Raw genomic sequence first — 16,038 nt, 5'->3', positions numbered from 1 at the left:
CTTTCCTTTCCTTTCCTTTCCTTTCCTTTCCTTTCCTTTCCTTTCCTTTCCTCTCCGAACCTCTCCTCTCCGAACCTCTCCTCTCCTTTCCTTTCCTTTCCTCTTTTCTCCTTTTCCTTTGCTCCTTTTCTGCTTTTCCTTTCTCTTCACACCCCAGTCCCATTTCTGGCCCATTTGGGAAGCAGGAAGCTGCCACAGGCCCCAGGAATTACCCAAATCTCCCAGGTTTTGGCTCTTTTTCCACGTGCTGATTCTTAAAAGAGAAAAAAACCAAACCCAAACCACAAGGGATTTTCCTTTAAAGCCCCTGGAATTTCCCACCCTCCAGCATCACCACAGCCCATGGGCGCCTGAGCTCAACCCCCTGCACCTTCAGAAAGAGGGAAAAAAAGGCAAAAAGATGGAAAACACCAAGAAAAAGTGGAATATCAGCCCTTGGGGGCCGGTGACTCCGGTGGTGTTTGGCCAGATCTGTCCCTTCCCTGGGACAGATCCCTCTGGGCAGGGGATTCCTGGCGTTGGGAAAGCCCTTCCGGAGGTACCAAACGCTGGTTTTCGGTTGGTTTTGGACATTCCGAAGGTTTGGCCTCAGCACAAATGAGGGTTTTGGGCAGGTTTGTGCCTTTTTCAGTTCCCAACACCTTTTCTTTTCCCCCCTTTTTTCCTCCCTATCCCAACCCGACCCTTCCCAGCCCTTTGCTCTGTGGGGCTGTGCTCCGGGAACCCCCGAAACGCTGCACTAACCTGGAATGGGGCTGGAGCCCGGCGGATCTCCGGGTCCCCCCGGGCCGTGCCAGCCTGTTCCTGGAATTCACTGATCCACCAGCATTCCTATGAAATAAGCTGCAGGAAGGACTTTTTTATAGATTGTGATAAAAATCCAGGGAGTGGGAGGAGCCGTATCGGGACATGATGGGCGGGAATCAAACCCACCCATTCGTGGGTTGTTTTTCCTTTCTTTTTCCTCGTGGAAGGCAGATCCTGACCTGCTGGCTCCCGGGAAGTACCAAAATGTTCATTTCATCCTTGATTTTTCCAGTGGAGCCACCCCGTCTCCACTCAACCTTTCCTTTATTATTCTTTGGGGCACCTCTTATTTGTGCTTTCCCATCGTTTTTTCTGTTCTTTTTGCTCCCCAGGAAGTGGATCCACCCCAGCCTCGGCTCCCTGGGGCAGTCGGGAGTGGGCGCGGATCCCATTCCCAGCCGTTCCTGCTGTAAATATCCCGTTGTCGGGCCGAATCCCATGTCAAGCCAATGGAATGGTGCTTTTTTTTTTTTTTTTTTTAGGAATTCCGTGTTTTAGGAGACCTTTGCTGTGTCCATGGATATTTCTGTCTTGTTTGATTGTTAGGAAATAAATTATTTCGTTACGAAGGAGCCGCGTGAGCCGGAATTGCTGCGGGGAGGGAGCGGGAGGCACCTGGGGATGGTGGGAATGGGAATCTGGGTCCCTGGGAAGGCAGAGCCCTCAGCCCCATCCCTCATCTTGCATCCTTTATCCCACATCACAGAATCATGGAATCGTTTAGGTTGGAAAAGACCCGAGAGCATCGAGTCCAACCTGTGACTGATCTCCACTGTCCCACTGAACAATCCAGTCGTTCCTTGGACATCTCCAGGGGTGGGGACTCCACCACCTCCCTGGGCAGCCCCTTCCAAGGCCTGACCACCCTTTCCAGGGAGAAATTCTTCCTGATGTCCAACCTGACCCTCCCCTGGCACAGCTTGGGGCCGTTCCCTCTCCTCCTGTCCCTTGTTCCCTGGGAGCAGAGCCCAATCCCCCCCCAGCTCCCCCCTCCTGTCAGGGGGTTGCAGAGCCAGAAGGTCCCCCCTGAGCCTCCTTTTCTCCAGGCTGAGCCCCCCCAGCTCCCTCAGCCCCTCCTGCTGCTCCAGCCCCTTCCCAGCTCCGCTCCCTTCCCTGGACACCTCCAGCCCCTCAGTGTCTCTTGTTGAGGGCCCAGCCCTGGACACAGCCCTGGAGGTGCCTCGGCAGTGCCAGCACAGGGACGGGCACTGCCCTGGGGCTGTGACACCCCATGGCTGGGACAGCCCAGGGGCCACTGGCCTCCTGCCCCCTGGGCACCCCTGGGGTCATGTTCAGCCACTGTCACCAGCACCCTCAGGTCCTTTCCCAGCTTTCCAGCCACTCTTTCCCCAGCCTGGAGTGCTGAAGGGGGTTGTTGTGGCCCAAAGGCAGGACCCTCCGCCTTGTTGGCTTCTGCCCCTCCATCCAACCTGTCCAGATCCCTCTGCTGAGCCTTCCTGCTCTCATCCCATTTTTCTCATCCCACAGTCTCCATCCCATATCCCTCATCCCATATCCCTCATCTGCCCCTCATCCCACATCCCCCATCCCTGTCCTCCATCCCACATCCTCCATTCCGCATCTCTCATCCCACACACCTTGTCCCATTCCTCACTGCACAGTCTCCATCCCTCATTGTGCATCCCCAACCCCTCATCCCACATCCCTCGTCCATGTCCCTCATCCTGCATCCCCCAGCCCTCAGCCCCCTGGGTGCTCCCAGGGGGGGATTATCCCAGTGCTGCTCCCGGCTCTGCCCATTCCCAGGGCTGGGCTGGGGCTGGAGCTCCTCACTCAGCTCCCCAGGTCCCAACTGCACTGATGGTGTGATGGGTTGACCCTGGCTGGACACCAGGTACCCACTAAAGCTGCTCCGTCACTGCCCTCTGCAGCTGGACAGGGCAGAGAAAACATAATGAAAGGTTCATGAATTGAGATAAACACCAGGAGAGATCCCTCACCCATCACCGTCATGGGCAAAACAGACTCACCGGGGGGACAGTAATTGAATTTATTAACAACAAAATCAGAGCAGGAGAATGAGAAGTCAAATCAATCTTACAAACACCTGCCCCCCAGGCCTCCCTCCTTCCTGGGCTCTCCCTTCACCCCCTCCAGCAGCACAGGGACACGGGAATGGGGGTCACAGGCAGGTCATCACAGCTTGTTCCTGCTGCTGCTCAGGGAAATGAGCCCGAGTCCAACCCCTGCTCCAAGCTGGGCCCCCAAAGGCTCCCAAGTCCTTCCAGCAAACCTGCTCCAGCCTGGGCTCCTCTCTCCACCAGGACCCTGCTCCAGCACGGGCTTCCCAGAGGGTCACAGTCTGTGTCAGGCATCCCCTGCTGCGGGTGGGCTCTTCAGGGCTGCACGTGGATCCCTGACCCACCTCGGCCCTCCATGAGCTGCAGGAACATCCCTGACCCACCCACGTGGCCTCCGTGGCTCAGCTGCCTCCCCAGGGGCTTCCCCATGGAACCTCAGGGGAATCTCCACTCCTGGAGCAGCTCCTGCCTCTCCTCCTGCACTGCCCTGGGGCTCTGCAAGGCTGCTCCTCTCACGTGTTCTCACTCTGCTCTTCTCTGGCTGCAGTTTTCACCTGCACAAGGACCTTTTCCTCCTGCAGTTTGTTCTCCCTGAGGTGTCACTGCCATCCCTGCCGGGCTCAGCCTCGGCCAGCACCGAATCCATCCTGGAGCCTCTGGAATTGGTTCTGCCGGACTCTGGGGATGCTTCTGGCAGCTTCTCACAGAAACCACCCCTGGAGCCCCCCTGCTACCAAAACCTGGGCACACAGATCCAACCCAGACGGGAAAAGCTGCCAGGAGCCAGAGGGAAGGGAGTCCGTTTGCCCCCCCAAATCCACCATATTCCCCCAAATCCCCGCAGCCCCCGAACCGAGTGCCCTCCCAGACCCCCAAAGGAGAGCCCGGTGTCAGGGAGAGCCCCCAGACTGTGGGGGGGGATATCCAGGGGGGAGTTCATGGGTCTGGGGTGGGGGTGGGTCATCCTTTGAGCAGCTCCACACCAAAGCCCCTGTGCCAGTCCCACCCCTGTGCCCCTCTGCCTCCCTGTGTCACCTCCATGTCCCTTTGCCATCATGTGCCCCCCTCCCTGTGGCCCCCACACGCCCCAGGCTGCCCTGTCCTCGTGTCACCCTGTGCATCCCAAGTCCTGGCACTCTCTGTGCCCCCTGTGCCACCCCATGTGTCCCAAGTCCTTCTGCCACCTCCTGTGCCCCCAAAACCTTCACGGGAAAATACATCCCTCTGTCTGGAATCCGGTGCTTTGTCCCTTGGCCCTGTCCTGGGAGTGTCAGGGTGAGCTGAACTGGAAGGGGGTCACCCCTGTGCCCGGGGAGCACCCCAGGGTCAGTCAGAGCAGCACCAACTCCTCCCTCGTGTCCCCCCAGAGCTACCAGAGGGGGCACAGGGGGCCGCAGGAGGACAGGGGGACAGGGGGACAGGGGGACAGGGGAACCTGGAGGGCACACGCAGGGTGGGACACCAGTGACAGAGGGGTAGGGAGAGGACACAGGGTGGCAGAGGGACACAGAATGGGGCACAGAGGGTGGGACACCAGTGACAGAGTAGCACACGGGGGTCACGGGTGGCAGAGGGGCACGGGGGGCACGGCAGGGCTGGCGGGGCCGGGCAGGGCTGTGTCACCTCGGTGCCCTCCAGGTGGCCTCACCTGGGGCAGGTGACCCCCCCGGAGGGGGCCCGGCCTCCGGCCACACCTGCTCTGAGGGCTCTCGAGTGGCCAAGTGGGGACAAGGTGACCGCGGAGGGACATTGCGGGAGGGGGAGCGGGGGGGCCACACCCGGGGAGTGGCAGGGGACAAGGAGGGGGGGATGGGCAGGACCGGGGGGGATACGGGGACATTAGGGGTGGAGGAGGACACGGGGGTGTGGGGACATGAGGGGGAACATGGGCATATGGAGGTGGGGGAATATGGGGGAACAAGGGAAAAAGGGGTGGACGTGGGGGTGTGGGGACATGGGGACATCGAGGGCTGTGGAGGGACATGGGAGAGTAGGGGGATGTGGGGGAACAGGAGAACATGGGGATGAGGGGAGAGAGTGGGGGGACATGGGGGGACATGGAGGTGTAGGACCGTGGGGATCTGGGAGGAACATGGGGACCTGGGGGTAGGGGGACACGGCAGAGGGGTGTTGGTGGTCTAGGGGTGGGGGGACATGAGAGGTGGGGGAGGATATGGGGAGATTGGGGACATGGAGGGATGTAGGGGGACATGGGGCTGTGGGGACATGGGGCAACATAAGGGGACATGGGGGGAATGTGGGGGTGTGGGAACATGGGGACCCCAATGGGGACATGGGACCCCAGTAGGGACATGGAGACCTTGAAATGGGGCCCTGGCGGGGACATGGCCGTAGGGGACACAGGGACATGGAGTCAGTGGCAGAGTGACAGGGCGGGGGTGGCCGCCCCCCCCCGTGTCCCCGCGGCTGTGACACACCTGTCCTCGTGCACTGGCACCGACCCAGGGCCACGTCCCGCGGGCTATAAGAGGCCCCGGGCTCGGCCCTGCCAGCACCGCCGCTGTCCCTGTCTCTGTCTCTGTCCCTGTCTCTGTCCCTGTCTCTGTCCCTGTCTCTGCCCCCGCCATGGCCCTGCCGCTGCCGCTGCTCCTCGCCCTGCTCGGGGCCACCCCAGGTAGGGCCCCCGTACCCCCAAACCGGGAGGTACCCCCAGAGCTGGGGACACCCCCAGGGACCCCGTGGTGGGGCGAGGGGGCTCAGACACGGGGGTGCCTCTGGGAGGAAGGGATGTCCGGAGGAGGGGTCAGACCCTGAGTGCCCCCTTGGGGTCTCAGGGTACTGAGGGGTGTTATTGGGGGGGGTCCCCGACATCTGGCTCCCCCCATGAGCGCTGGGGGTGGGAAAGGGCATCTTGGAGGGGCAGGGTATTGAGTTGGGGATCCCAGACAGCCGAGTGCCCCCGTGGAGGGAGGGGGTACAGTTTTGGGGTGGTGTGTACACTGGGGAGGGTCCTGGGTGCCTGGATCCCACTGGGATGGTGTATTGGGGGGGGGAGGGGGCTGGTCCTGGAGGCTGACCAATCCCCCATGAGGATTGGAGGGGGGTGTATTTGGGGGTCCCAGACACTCAGGTTTCCCCCGTGAGGGTTGGGGTGAGGTACTGGGGGGGGGGTGTCCTGGACTCCCGGTCCCCCCCGGCTCGGCGCTCACGGCCCCACAGGTCTGGGGGCGCCGGGGGGGGGGCTGTGGGGTGCCCCCCTCTGCCTGGTGCCAGAGCTGGGACACTGCCCTGCGCTGCGGGGCCCTGGAGCACTGCCCCCTCCTCACCCAGAGACCCCCTGATGTGGTGAGAGAGCCCCCCCGTGTCCCACCACCCTCCGTGTCCCGATCACCCCCCACGTCCCTGTCACCTCCTGTGTCCCCTGTGTCCCCCCACCCCACCCCACTGTCTCTCTACCCCCTGCATGTCCCCAAAATCCCACAGGGGTCCAAAGACCCTCCCACGGCCCCACACCAACATGTCCCCATGCACCCTCCTTGGTCCCCCCCTGTTCCCACATCCACATTTCCCCACACACCCAAGTCCCAGAGTCCCCATGGCCCCAATCCCCGTGTCCCAGAGTTCCCATGTCCCTGTGTTCCCACATCCCCATGTCCCAGAGTCCCCATGTCCCCGTGTCCCCACATCCCCATGCTACCCCATCCCCATGTCCCACGTCCTCGTGCCCCCCCACATCCCTGTCCTCTGCTACCGTTCCCCCCATCCCAGTGTCCCCAACTCCCCATGTCCCCGTGTCCCCACACCGCCGTGTCCCCGCTGTCCCCTCCCGCAGGACACCTGCGCCCTCTGCCAGCAGCTCTTCGCCTTCCTCCACCGCGTGTCCAACCAGTCGGCCGTGCAGGTGCCCGCGGGACAGGGGGACACGGCGGGGACAGGGACAGAGGTGTCACCGTGGGGGTCACCGTGGGGGTCATCGTGGGGCCGGGGGCAGAGGTGCCACTGAGGGTGTCACTGGGGGTGCCACTGGGGGTGCCACTGAGGGTGTCACTGTGAGTGTCACTGTGAGTGTCACTGTGAGTGTCACTGTGAGTGTCACAGGCACAGGTGCCACTGAGGGTATCTCTGGGGGTGTCACTGAGGGGGTCACTGAGGGGGTCACCGTGGGTGTCACCGTGGGTGCCAGCAGGTGTCATGGAGGGAGGTGCCACTGGAGGTGTCACTGTGGTTGCTGAGGTGGTGGCTGTCGCTGTGGGTGCCACTGCAGGTGCCGTGGTCACAGATGCCACCACGGGTGCCATGGTGGTGGGTGCCACTGTGGGTTTCACTGTGGTCGCTGAGGTGGGCAGTGAAGTGGTGGCAGATGCCAGCGGGTGCCACGGTGGCACCACGTGTGCCATGGTCACAGATGCCACCACGGGTGCCAGTGGTGCAACGGTGATAGGTGTGGCAGTGGTGGGGGTGGCGGTGTCGATGTCCCTGTGGGTGTCCCTTGGGTGTCCCCTGGGTGTCCCTGGGTGTCCCTGGGTGTCACCGGGGTGCCCCAGCGCAGGTGGCAGTGGAGCAGGTGCTGGGGGCTCTGTGCCTCCCGCTGCCCGTCCTGGCGGCCCCGTGCCAGTCCGTGGTTCACTCACTCGTCCCGCGCGTCCTCCGGGAGCTCCAGCACCTCGTGAGTGGCACGGGGGGGGACGTGACCAGGGCACACCCCGGGGTGCTGGGGCCTTGGGGACACTGTGGCACCTGGGAAGATCTCGGGGGGCTGGGGGCAGTGCCATTCAGGGACTCCCTGGGATGCTGCAGGTTTGGGGACATCGCCAGGGACTGGGAGTTTGGGACACTTTGGGGTGCAGAGGGTTTGGAGACACTTGGGTCACCTGGTCATGCCCCATCCTGGGGTCCCTGTCGTGCCCCCCAGGTGCCCCGGCAGATCTGTGCCAACCTGAAGCTGTGCCCGGCAGAGCCCGGCAGTGCTGCAGCCATGCCTGCCCTTGGGACACTTGGCACCCACCCACAGGTATGGGGGTCCCGGGGGGGCAGCAGGGGTGGCTCCGAGGGTGTCAGCAGGGCCACCACGGGGCTGGACCCCGCTTGGGGGGCACAGTCAGGGGCAGCCCCAGCCCTGGGCTCCGCAGTGAACATCCCACAGGAGGCCAAAACCCCACCATGGGGCTCGGGTGAACCCCCTCCTGCAGATCCCACCACCCAACTCCAGAGGGAACAACCACCCACAGGAGGCCACAGACCCCCATCAGGCTGCAGAGTGACACCTTCCCACAGCCACAACCCCACCACTGAGTGACCCCCCTCCCGCAGCCACAACCCCACCAAGTGACCCCTTCCCACAGCCACAACCCCACCACTGAGCGACCCCTCCCCAGAGGGAGTTGCAGCCCCACTACTGGGCTCTGGAGCAAATCCTCCCTCCAGGAGAGCACAGTTCCACCACTGGGCTCTGGAGTGAACCCTAACCCCAACCCTAAACCCCCCCACAGTTCCACCCCCGGGCTCCAGACTGAACCCCCCCCCAGGACTCCAAAGCCCCCTGGGCTCGAGCACTCCCCTCCCCCCAGGCCCAGCCCGGTTCTGGGTTCCTGTTGTCCCACGGGAGGCCACGATGCCACCCTGGGCTCAGTGACCCCCCCGGGTCACTGGGCTCAGAGTGACCCCCTCTCCCTCCCGCAGGAGCCCCCCCCGGGCCCGGTGGCACTGCCGGTGCCCCTCCCGCTGTGCTGGCTGTGCCGCACCTTCGTGGCGCAGGCCGAGGCCGCCATCCCCGTGCCCAGGGTGGCCGCGGCGGCCACGGGGCTGTGCCGGGCGCTGCCGCTGGTGGCCGTGGGCGCGTGCCAGTGCCTGGCCCAGCGCTACGCCACCCTCCTGCTCGAGGGGCTGCTGGGCCGCCTGGGCCCGCGCCTGCTGTGCCGCCTGCTCCTCGCCTGCCGGGGCACCGCGGACGACGTGGGCGCGCCGCCGGCGCTGCTGGAGGCCATCGTGGTGCGGCTGGCGGAGTGCGTGGGCCCCGAGGTGAGGGGACAGGTCCCTGGGGAGGTGACGGGGCACCCCAGGGTGGCACAGTGCCGAGGGAGTCCCACCACCCCTGGGCACACCATGAGGTCCCCAGAAGGTGTCACCCCCACGGAGAGGACACTGTCACGGTCCCCAAGGGTGTCACAGCCCCGGGGAGGGGGTTCCAGGAGGCTCCCTGGGGTGTCCCCACCCTTGGGAGAACCCCTGACCCCCATGTCCCCCCTGCAGGACCTCAAGAGTGTCGCCCCACCCGCACTGTCACCCCCCCTGGGCCCCTGTGCCCTGGGCCCCGTGTACTGGTGCTCCGGCCCCGAGCCCGCCCGGCGCTGCCAGGTGAGTGGGGACGGGGGGACATGGGGGGGGGTGGCACCCCCCGCATCCCCCACTGACCCCTCTGTGCCTCCCAGGCCCTGCAGCACTGCCAGGAGCACGTCTGGCTGTAGGGGGGCCCTGGGGGCCCCCCCAGCACTTCCCAATAAAGTTTGGATGCAGCTCTGCCTCTGTGTTCCTAGTTTTTTGGGGTGTTTCTGGGGGTCACGGGGTGCTGGGGGGTCTGGGGAGGAAGCAGTGGAAACCACGACCCCCCTATCATAAAAAAGAGAAAAGGTGAAAATGAGCTACAAAAATAAGTGGGTGGCATTTATTTGGGGTGGGGAGAGACACACCAGGAGGCTTGAGGGTGTCCCCAGAGGGGTTAAGGGTGATCCCAAGGAGACCTAGGTGTTCCCAAGGGGCTCAGGGTTTCCCCAAGGGGCTCAGGGTGTCCCTGGGGCTCTCTGGGTGTCCCCAAGGGGATCTTGGGGTGTCCCAGAGACAGTTGTTGATGCTTCCAGGGGGGTTCTGGATGTCCTCAAAGGCGTCTCTGCATCTCCACAAGGGACTGGGAGTGATCCCAAGGGGGTCTCTGGGTGTCCCCAGGGGTCTCAGGCCCCTTGTTGGTTTGTCTCATCCTCCTCGCGCCGTTTCCAGATCTGTGGGAGACGGGGAGGGGTGGTCAGAGCACATCCTGGGGATGCCAGGGACATCCTGGAGGTGCCAGCTGCCCCCTGCCCCCCTCACCTGGATGTAGGCCTCGGACAGGGTGATCATCTGTGGTAGGATGTCGGTCACCTGCAGGTCCTGCAGCTCGTACCACTTCCCTGTGCCCTGCCAGGACCAGGAGGGGACAGGGTGGGCCAGGGGGTCCCTGTGGCCCCCCAGGGCCCCCCGGGAGGGGGACACTCACGTGGTGCAGGACGTGGATGCGGTAGGAGCCCTCCGAGGGTTTCCCGTCGTGCACGATGTTGGCGATGAGGTCGTAGGTGGTGTGAGCGTGCGCCGCCTGCACCTCCTCCGACAGGTACTCCCGCAGGTCCACGTTCCTGGGCACCCCATGCGCCTCAGGGGGGCAGGGGAGCCCCCACAGACCCCTCCAGGTGCCTCCAAACCCCCTCCAGATGCATAGACACCCCCCTCCCCAGACACCTCCAAACCCCTTCTCGGTGCCCACATGCACTCAACTCCCCCCAGATGTTTTCAAACCCTTCTCTGATACCCCCAGAACCCCCCAAAGATGCCCATAACACCTCCAGATGCCCACAAATCCCTCCCAGATGGCTACAATCCCTCCCAACACCCATATACCTTCTCCAGGCACCTTCAAACGCCCTCCCAGATGCCTCTACCATCTCCTAGATACCTACAACCCTCCTCTAGGCACCTTCAAACATCCCCCACGTCCCCAATCCCCTCCTAAATGGTTTTAAACCCCATCAAGTGTTTTCAACCCTTCCCCAAGTGCCTTCAAAGCCCCTTTAGATGATTTCAAAATGGTAAACCCTCCTCCTGGATACTTTCAACCCCTCTTAGATACCTACAACCCCCTCCACACACCCACAACCATCCCTAGACATCGTCAACCCTGCCCCGCCACTCACAATCTCCTCTGGGATGCTTTTAACCCCCTCCACACGCTCCCAACCCCCCCCCCCCCCCCCCATTCCCCCCCCCCCGATCCCTTTAGATGATTTCAAACCCCAAAAGCCCCTCACGGATGCTTTCAACCCCTCCTAAGACACCTACAACCTCACACACACACCCACAACCATCCCTAGACATCGTCAACCCCCACCGTCTCCTCTCAGATGCTTTAAACCCCCTCCCCAGGCTCCCAGCCCCCCCAACGCCCCCAGCCTCCCCCCAGCACCCCCAGCCCTGGCTCACGTGATGGGGAAGTTGACAATGGTGGGGTTCTTCTCCACGAAGAAGTTGTTCTTGGTGAAGCGTTTGATGCAGAAGATGAGGTAGGGGGGCAGGCGGGTCAGCTGGAAGCGCTTCAGGAAGTTCTCCTTGTAGGTCTTGTACTCCTTCTCGGTGCTGCCGTTGAACTTGGCCAGGATGCTGAACAGGGGCACCTGAGGGATGATGAGCTGCTCCTTCTCGTCCTTGTAGAGTGGGGCCGTGGGCAGGTCCAGGGTCAGGTACAGGAAGGTGGACTCCACCATGCGCTCCTGGTACTCGCTGTTCTGCAGCAGCTGCGCCTTCTCCTCCGCGGGCTGGGGGGTGGGACCCCTGGGTGACACCCCTGTGGGACCCCAACACCCCCCCCTTGGGCCCCAACGGCCTCCCCCAGACCCCGACACCCCCACTGCACCCCACCCCCCCCCATTCTACCCCGCCACCCCCATCTGACCCCAATAACCCCCCACTGTCCCCCACCACCCCGCTGGACCCTGACACCCCCAGTTGACCCTGACACCCCCAGCTGCACCTCACCACCCCTTGTTTGAACCCAACATCCCCCACCATACCCCACGGTACCCCAACACCCCCCCACCATACCCCAACACCCCCCACCATACCCCACTGTACCCCAACACTCTCTCCCAGACCTTCCCTGGCCTCAGCCTCCATTTGAACTCATCACCCCCCACTGCACCCCAACACCCCCATGTGAACCCAACACCCCCGTGTGACCCCAACCCTCCCACTCCCCCCATTCCCACCAGGTCGGGGTGTGGCAGTTTCTTGGTGAAGATGCGCATGGAGCCCTGGAACACGTCGGTGACGATGGCTGTGGGGACAGGGGGGGCTCAGCAGGGACAGCAGGGACACAGAGGCCCCCCCGGACCCCTCAAAATCTCCCTCCACCACCACTCACTCTTCTTCTTCCTCTTGGTGCCGCCCAGCGCCGCGTGCAGAGCGTTCAGGAACCAGGACAGGAATTCCACCCCGTCCCCTGCAATGGGGGCACAGCAGGGCTGGAGCCAGAGCTGACCCTGGATCCTGCTCTGCCCCACCCAGCACTGCCCCTCAAATCCAGCACTGTTCCCCACATCCTGCTCTGCCCCTCAAATCCTGCTGTCCCCCCACATCCTCCTCTGCTCCCTCAAATCCAGCTTGGCCCTCATATCCAGTGTTGCCACCCAAACCCAGCACTGCCCCCAAATCCAGATCCCCCAGACCCAGCCCAGCCTCCAAATCCAGATCCCAGATCTACTGCTGCCCCCAGATCCAGAGCCCCCCTGAATCCAGTCACCCAAACCCAGCCCTATCTCCTGTATCCAGAGCCCCCAGACCCAGCCCTGTCTCCAAACCCAGCGGTGTCACCCTGCACCCCAAACCCAGAAACCCCTGGGTCCAGCACTGCCCTCAAATCCAGAGCACCCCAGGTCCAGAACTGCCTCTCAAATCCAGTGCTGTCCCCCAAGACCCAGAGCCCCCCAGGCCCAGCACTGCACCCCGAGTGCAGAGACCGCCAAATCCAGCCCTGCCCCCCAAATCTAGAGTTCCCTGGGTCCAACTCTGCCCCCCAAATCCAGCATTTCTTCTCCAATCCAGCACTGCCCCTAAATTTCAGCCCTGCTCCCCAAACCCAGACCCCCCAAAGCCCACCCTGCTTGGTGATCTGGAAGTTCTTCTTGCTGCAGAGCACCACGGCCTGGAGCATCTCGTGGGGCGACACGTGAGCCTTGAAGTTCCTGGGGTTCCAGAGCTTCCTCATGAGCTCCCCGAAGCGCTGCACCAGCAGGAACATGATGTCCCCGGGCGGGCGCTGGATGCGCCGGTAGTTCTCCTCCTCCAGGAAGTAATTCCGCAGGGGGGGCACGTTGGACAGGGCCTGGGGGGCAGCAGGGGGGATTCAACCCCGGGACCCCCAGAGAGGGGATCTGAGAGGGTTTTGGAGGGTTTCTGAGGGCTGCACCCCCAGCAGGTGCAGAGCCCCTGGGGCAGGACGTGGGATCCATCCCCAGAGCGGAGATTTAGGGGTTATGGGGAGGATTCACCCCCAAAAAAACCCCTGCATGCCCTCTGTGTGTAAAGTCTGTGGGGCAGGAGGTGGGATTCATCCCCAGAGCAGAGATTTAGGGGTTATGGAGGGGTCTCATGCCCAAAAAGAAGCCTGCATGCCCTCTGTGTGTAAACCCTGTAGGATTCATCCCCAGAGCCCCCAGACCACAGATCTGGAAGGGGGCTATGCAGGAGTTTCACCCCAAAACAAAGCTTGTACCCTCAAGGTGTAAAGCCTGTGGGAAAGGATGTGGGATTCCCTCCTGGGAACCCCAGAGTGGGGTTTTGGGAAAGGGTTTGGGACAGTTTTGAGAGGACTTCATCCCAAAATGAAACACCTGCACTCCCCTGTGTGTAAAAGCTGTAAAAAGAGAGGTAGGATTCCTCCCCAGAACCCCCACAGTGGGGTTTTGGGGGGGGTTATAGGATGGTGTCACCCCAAAACAAAGCCTGCACTTCCCAGGTGTAAAGCCTACGAGAGTGGACATGGGATTCATCCCTGTCAGCCCCACAGCAGGGTTCTGGGGTGGTTTCACCCCAAAATGAACTCTGTACTCTTCAGGTGTAAAGTGTGAGACAGGAAATGGGACTCATCCCCAGGACCCCCAGAGTGGGGCTGTGCTGGGGGTTCACCCCAGACAAAGTCTGTACCCTCCCACGGTGTATCTCCCATGGGAAAGGTGGGGTTCACTCCCACAATCCCCCCGTGGGGTTCTGGGGGGCTCTGGGCTGTTCCCCCCCCAGGAAGGCCCGTCCCAGTGACCTGCAGCACGGCATTGGCGTAGTCGTTGGCCTTGATGTTGTTGAGCCCCACGATGCCCGGCAGGTACGTGGTGCCATCGTAGGCCCGGGACAGCTTGGCCTGTTTGTCCAGGTGGGCGATGTGCTGGGCTGTGAAGGTGGGCTTGAGCACGTACTGCGGGGAGAGGCACCCCTCAGAATGGGGGGGACCCAAACCTGACCCCTCAGAATGGGGGGGTCCCAAACATGACCTCTCAGAATGGGGGGGACCCAAACATGACCTCTCAGAACAGGGGGGGATCCACAGCTGACCCCACAGGATAGGGGGAACCCACACCTGACCCCTCAGCATGAGAGGGACCCCAAGCCTGACCCCCTCAGAATGACGGGGACGCAAACTGATCCCCCTCAGAATGAGGGTGCCCAAATCTGGCCCCTCAGAACAAGGGCAACCCCAAACCTGATTTCTCAAAACAGAAAAAACCCAAACCTGGCTCCCATCAGAACAGGGGTATCCCAAACTGACTCCCCACAGAACAGCAGTACACCCAAACCTCACCCCTCAGAGCCAGGGTACCCCAAACCTGACCCCCCTCACAGCTGAGGCACCCCAACGCTGCCTCCCCAGCAGTGGGTGCCCCCGGTGCCCCCGCACCGTGATGTCCTCGAGGGAGGAGTCGATGATCTCGTAGTTGTCAGGCAGGCAGTAGAACTTGAGTGTGTGCAGGTTGAGGAACACGTGGTGGCTCAGCTGCACGCTGTGGATGTAGGCATGGGACTTCAGCCCGCGGCCTGCAGGGACAGGGGACACCATGGGGCTCAGGGGGGGGACACCATGGGCTCGGAGGGGCCAGGGGGACACCATGGGCTCAGGAGGGGACACCATGGGGCTGTGTGGGGGCCAGGGGGACACCACAGGCTCAGACGAGGACAAAGGGGGGACACCATGGGCTCAGGGGTGTCACTGCAGGAACAGAGGGGCAAGGAGGGGACACTCAGGTCACCAAAGAGAGAGAGGCACACAGAAGCCACGGGACAGGACAGGCAGGACAGAAACAATCCCTCGCTCATGTACAGGGGGAGCTGTGCCCTCACCAAGGGTCCCTGTGCCCCCTGCAGCACCCCAGTCCTAGGTGTCCCCCACGTCCCACCCCCAGCAGCACCTCCATCCCTGTGTGTCCCTGTCCCCCCCAGCACCCCAGTCCCTGGATGTCCCCCATTCCCCCTCGCTCCTGAGTGTCCCTGTCCCCCACAGCAGCCTGTTGTCCCCATGTCCCCCACACAGCCCCCACGTGTCCCCCGTGTCCCACCCAGTTCTGGGGCAGGTCTCACCCTGGAAGTACTTCCCGCAGACCAGGCAGGCATAGACATTGATGTGGGACAGGGAGATGGAGCAGAGCTTCTCAAAGTCGAAGTCCAGGACACTCCTGGGGAGGGTCACAGGGCTGAGGGGGGCTGAGGGAACCCCAAGGCACAGGGGCACCCGCAAGAGGGGCAGGGGGAGCCCCCCAGCCCCCCATCACCCACTTATTGATGGTGTCCAGGTAGGGGCAGTGGCGGCTCCGCTGGTCCTCGGGGTCGAAGCGGCCGTAGCGCACTAGGGGTGGGGGAGATGTTAGAGGAGGGCACAGGGTCCTGACAGCACCAGGGCGATGCCCCCCTCCTTACAGACCCTTGGGGCTGAGCCCCAGCTCCCTCTAGTACCTCCAACCACTGCCCAGAGCTGAGCTCAGCACCGCCACAGTCAGTCCCTGTGCCCCCCTGGGAATCCCTGGTGTGTCCCGCACCATCCCCACAAACTCTCCATTCCCACCCTGGTGTGTGTCCCCATCCCAGTGTCCCCCCAGCCACTCCATTCCCTGCCACCCCCGCTGCCCCTCCTACACCCCCATGTGTCCCCCGATACACCCCCGCGTCTCCACTCCCCAGTGCCCCCTCCCAGACACCCCAGTTCACCCCCACCCCACCGTCCTGCCCCCCCCCAACCCCAGTGTCCTCCCGGACATCACTGTGACCCCCACACACCCTCCCCAGTGCCTCCCAGATCCCTCGGTGTCCCCTCACACCCCACAGCCCCCACCTCCCCTGATGCCTCTCCGGTGTCCCCCAGACCCCACAGCGGTGTCCCCCCACACACCCCTCCGGCTCTGTCCGCACCCCCCCAGTGCTCCCCACCCCTCCAGTCCCGTCCCCACTA

General features: G+C 63.0%; 2 protein-coding genes across 2 annotated transcripts; one reads left to right on the top strand and one right to left on the bottom strand.

The window, feature by feature from the left end:
* The first annotated feature begins 5,400 nt into the window (after positions 1-5,400).
* On the top strand, positions 5,401-9,326 carry LOC113940119 (pulmonary surfactant-associated protein B-like). Its single transcript, XM_027631203.1, has 8 exons — positions 5,401-5,484; positions 6,030-6,155; positions 6,643-6,711; positions 7,360-7,476; positions 7,723-7,821; positions 8,490-8,828; positions 9,060-9,164; positions 9,239-9,326. Exons 5-8 carry the CDS (start codon positions 7,786-7,788, stop codon positions 9,272-9,274), a joined length of 516 nt encoding a protein of 171 aa, XP_027487004.1. The 5' UTR covers positions 5,401-5,484; positions 6,030-6,155; positions 6,643-6,711; positions 7,360-7,476; positions 7,723-7,785; the 3' UTR covers positions 9,275-9,326.
* A 118-nt stretch (positions 9,327-9,444) lies between these two features.
* Positions 9,445-15,648, bottom strand: LOC113940123 (U4/U6.U5 tri-snRNP-associated protein 2). The gene is made up of 12 exons (XM_027631208.1): positions 15,642-15,648; positions 15,369-15,501; positions 15,174-15,268; positions 14,497-14,633; positions 13,864-14,016; positions 12,705-12,930; positions 11,971-12,048; positions 11,816-11,883; positions 11,034-11,365; positions 10,057-10,192; positions 9,891-9,977; positions 9,445-9,802 (listed from the first exon to the last, which is right to left on the bottom strand). The coding sequence occupies exons 1-12, from the start codon at positions 15,646-15,648 to the stop codon at positions 9,755-9,757; spliced, it is 1,500 nt and encodes a 499-aa protein (XP_027487009.1). The 3' UTR covers positions 9,445-9,754.
* Positions 15,649-16,038: the final 390 nt, after the last annotated feature.

Source organism: Corapipo altera, unplaced genomic scaffold (genome assembly GCF_003945725.1).
Source record: "Corapipo altera isolate COAL_440 unplaced genomic scaffold, ASM394572v1 128010, whole genome shotgun sequence".
In the NCBI taxonomy this organism is placed as follows: domain Eukaryota; kingdom Metazoa; phylum Chordata; class Aves; order Passeriformes; family Pipridae; genus Corapipo; species Corapipo altera.
Note: the sequence above shows the minus strand (reverse complement) of the source record. Positions and strands in the feature narration are given on the sequence as shown.